General features: G+C 32.3%; 1 protein-coding gene across 1 annotated transcript; it reads right to left on the bottom strand.

The window, feature by feature from the left end:
* Nucleotides 1–50: 50 nt before the first annotated feature.
* Nucleotides 51–3,881, bottom strand: LOC141454973 (cytochrome c oxidase assembly protein COX18, mitochondrial). Its single transcript, XM_074129717.1, has 5 exons — nt 2,766–3,881; nt 2,556–2,696; nt 2,321–2,479; nt 1,128–1,252; nt 51–161 (listed from the first exon to the last, which is right to left on the bottom strand). The coding sequence occupies exons 1-4, from the start codon at nt 3,189–3,191 to the stop codon at nt 1,193–1,195; spliced, it is 786 nt and encodes a 261-aa protein (XP_073985818.1). The 5' UTR covers nt 3,192–3,881; the 3' UTR covers nt 51–161; nt 1,128–1,192.
* Between the last annotated feature and the right edge of the window lie 104 nt (nt 3,882–3,985).

A 3,985-nucleotide genomic window follows, 5' to 3' on the forward strand; every position in this document is an offset into this window, starting at 1 on the left:
AGTTAATATTAATATTGTATTATTAATAATTTAGAAAATGATTTACGTACGGAAGGCACCGTTGCGGAAATTGGTATCAGGGCAAGGCTCAAGCATCGAAAGAAGTTAGTGACGTACCTCTGAAAATTATGTCCTTGACGCACTCTTCTTAGAGCTTGCAACTGCAACGAAGTGAACATCAAAATAATCTTTTCCTTTTAGGAAAAGTGTAATAAAAGATTTTATTCATTTAACTGGAAGAACTGTTCACCTAAATTAGGGCTGATATTGCACTTTGTTCACTTAATACTTATTATTGATATTTATTTTTCAGTATGTAATAGAGTTGGGATTGTTATGTTTATTTAATAAAGTACCAAAATTTTGAAATTCATTCAATACTGAAAACTTTTTTTTGACAAAAGGCCTAACAGCTTTAGAATTTGTTAGGTTGGGCCAATGTTTTGAATTTTTCTTGCACAATATTAGTTTAAAAATTTTCTGGAAGGAGATTTGAAAGAAAAAAGGAAATGTCAAAGCTACCAAGATCCCAAGTTCATACAGCCATTTTAAGAGGAGCTAATCTTCTAATAAGTATTATAAAACTTGCAGGCGAGGTAGGTCTATCTCAATGTGCCATGAATAGCACTTGTTCGACATTGTAATGGTGCCTCAACTAAAGAAAAAGAAAAAAAGAAAGCATACGGTTGAAGTTTTTCAAACTCTTCTGAAAATACAGCCTTTTTTAAAAAATAGTATTTTGTTTATTTATCGCATCGAGGAAAAAGTAGCGGCAAGAAGTGCTGGGGAGTTGCACATTCCTAGTTGGTTATCGAGAGTGTGCTACCACAACTGAACTATAATTAGCACATGCAGATTGGGTGCACGTCTATAGTTCTGTGTTTTATTTGGTTTAATTTCTTGCGATATTTCATACCATGTATTTCTAATTGTAAAATAAAGTGCTACTATATTATAATTTATTCTTTAAACTCAGCTAAAGATAAATAATTGGATTGACAAGAGAATCTTAGTTTTGGACAATTCTTAATTGTCTAAGTTCAAATAAATAATGATTAACAAAAACGCTACACCATATAGAGTACTAATAATAAATCAAGATCATTTGCAATTTTAGTCTATATTACCTCAATTATAGTTAAATTAGAAATTCCCAGTACTGCAGGAAGGAACCACGTATGATCGGGTAACGTTAAATTAGGAATCCAAAGAAAGCCTCCGACACACATCTGAAGATATTGTACTTGAGCGGCTGCAATCAATTCATTAAGCAGGAATATCAAAATCTGGCTCTTAAGCTGTTTATTTCACTTCTATTATATTACAGGCCCAAATAAATAACATCAATGAATAATACATCAGAAAAGAAGTAGTTTTAAACACAGAAAATTTATCAATGACGAAAAGAGTGAGAACTCATTAATCCTTACAACTAACTTAAGAGTTATGGGGTGAGATCTTATGGGGATTTTCTCTACTTGCCTTTAGTTCGGCTGTAGAAAAAAAAAGGCCACACCCAACAAATCAGAGAATTTATCGACATTTAAAATGTAGCATCAAAGAGAAGCCCATGCATTTATAAAATGGGTCTGATAATTGGAAGTTAGGGTACTCAAAACCATAAAAGTGATCAGAAGTACTGTCACAACTTTTCATTTCTCAAAAAAAAAAAAAGGCCTTTCAACTTTTATTTTAAACATTTTTCCAAGAAAATTGGATTAAGGGCACTTCTAGCAAAGGAGATGGGTAAACTTTTTAGAGCAACATAGTCTCTTATCACTTTATTGGCGAGGATGACTAAATTGTATCTTGAATAATTAAATTCAAGGTATTAATATTCTAATTTATAAATAACTAGTTTGCTATCGAATCACTTTTATTGCTCGTGTCTAAACATATGTTCTTACACAACAAATTACTAGATAATAAATTTTAAATAATTAAAAATCAGTTATTGAACACTCTTTAACCCAAGGATTCATCATCATCTCAAATATAGAATAATAGAAATGTCCACCCAATTCTACATAAAAAATGTTGTATTAATTATCTATCAATCTGACCGATAACTTACAAAATAAAGAAGAAATGCAAAGTAACGAATTAACTAAGAGGTTAGTGCATTAGACTCCCTAACCGGAGATTTTGAGTTTGAGACCAGCCAGGCTTAAATTTTTTTTCTTACTAGGAGCTATTAAGAGCTCGGTGTCTGAAGGCTGGCAGTGGCCAGCGCTGGGAGTGCACTAAAAAAAGTCGGTTTGCAAATGACTTCAAAAGCCTTAAAGAAATGAAAGAAAAGAAAAATCAATACAGATCTTACTCTTATCATACCTGCGTCCGCAATCGGGTTCAGGTAGGCAATATTACGCAACGCAGCGGTGAGGAAAACCCACATTGGCAGCTGAAACCAAAGTGTTATCGTTCCTTTTAAAGGGTGGCAATTGTCTCTCACAACCAAGTTGTCCCATCTTCTTTTCAGCTAAAATAGAATAACCGTCTATTATAATACATATAAATACAGAAGTAGAATTATGAAAATGTTTGAAGTTAATCACCATTCTCTTATACACTATTCGCGTTCGTCTGTCATCCCACTTGTTTATTAAAGCAAGAGAGGCAACTTCTTTTTTTACTTCACTCGCTACTTCAGGCATTTCGATAAGCGCTAGATTTTCCACTTTTGAAATTATGTAAGCCTAAATAATGAAAATTATGTTAGAAATTTTAAAACTAAAATTAAGGATGAACATATAAACATCTTTTACCTGATAAACAGCGAGTGGTAGAGTTACGGCACTTCTGAGTACAATCGTCGTGCAGATAATTGTGCCCCACCATGGTAATCCTGTGAAATCATGCACTGACACAAGAAAATCCTTGGTATATTCAACAGGAGTACTTTCTGCCACCCAGTTATAAAAAGCTCTTCCATCCAGATGGTCATTAGAAAAATGTCTCCTTTGTTGTTTATGAATTTGTTTACCACTTAAAAAGGGTAAGGAGGTGTTGATTGCTAAACTGGCATTACAAAATGTATAACTATTTTTCATAAACTGATTTCCGTTATACTCACACAAACCTCGTGTTATTACGTTCATAGTAAATTTCGTTTGCCGGGCGAAATTTACATTAATTCGAGGCTGCAAGGTAGCAAGGACTTTCGGCAGCGTTCCGACAATAACCTGATGCATGATTAGCACTACAATAATTTAAATAGTTATTGTTTTGATGGAAATATAACGTGGCGCTCTTGTGTCTAAAACATTAAACAAAATGCCTTAAGCACGGACAAGTAATTTTAAACTATATCGCAAATAATACTGTTACGTCATGAGTTGTTGTCATGCCACAATTTTTTATTTTAAATAAAGGTAGTTAAGGTGACTAAGAAAGGTTGAATTTTTATCATATTGCAAATTAATAACTTGTCTAAATAAACAATTCATCTATGTATCAAGATTTTGGATTACCAGATATGCACTAAAGCTTTGAATTAGATATAGTTAGTGTGGCTCTAATCTGCAAACTCCTTAACGAATTATACAACTTAATGAAATACGATTTCATGCATAAATAATTGAAATTAACCTAATTTGAGATTAATTAATTCATGTAACAAGAGAAATGATGAGGAAGTTGTCCTTAGAGATTATTCACTTAGTTGTCTTATGTTACAATTACTTTCGAACTATATCCAGTAACATCAATTATATTTATTAAATGAAAAAAAAAACTTGCTAAATCACGAGTAGAAAACAAACATCAAATAATTAATTCCATTTTCTGGAGCATTAGTAAAACCACACTTTTCTACAAAATCGTAAATGATAAGGTTTCTTCTTACTGATTCACTATCTGAAATTCTGAATCTAAACCTAAATAAACTTTAGTCTAGGATGTCTAATAAGACAGCATTAAGCATTAAATTACAAACATGCCTGCAGACAGCAGCACTAAATATTGAGAAGGCCAGAAGATTCTAACT

The sequence above is a fragment of the Rhodnius prolixus genome, unplaced genomic scaffold, assembly GCF_049639745.1.
Source record: "Rhodnius prolixus isolate KJV_2025 unplaced genomic scaffold, Rpr scaffold_15, whole genome shotgun sequence".
NCBI lineage: Eukaryota > Metazoa > Arthropoda > Insecta > Hemiptera > Reduviidae > Rhodnius > Rhodnius prolixus.

Coding starts and splice junctions, on each gene's coding strand:
- LOC141454973 (XM_074129717.1), bottom strand. CDS start 3,191: ATGCATCAGGTTATTGTCGGAACGCTGCCGAAAGTCCTTGCTACCTTG. Junction 2,697..2,765: donor TACCACTCGCTGTTTATCAG/GTAAAAGATGTT, acceptor TTCATTATTTAG/GCTTACATAATTTCAAAAGT. Junction 1,253..2,320: donor CGGACGCAGGTATGATAAGA/GTAAGATCTGTA, acceptor AATTGATTGCAG/CCGCTCAAGTACAATATCTT.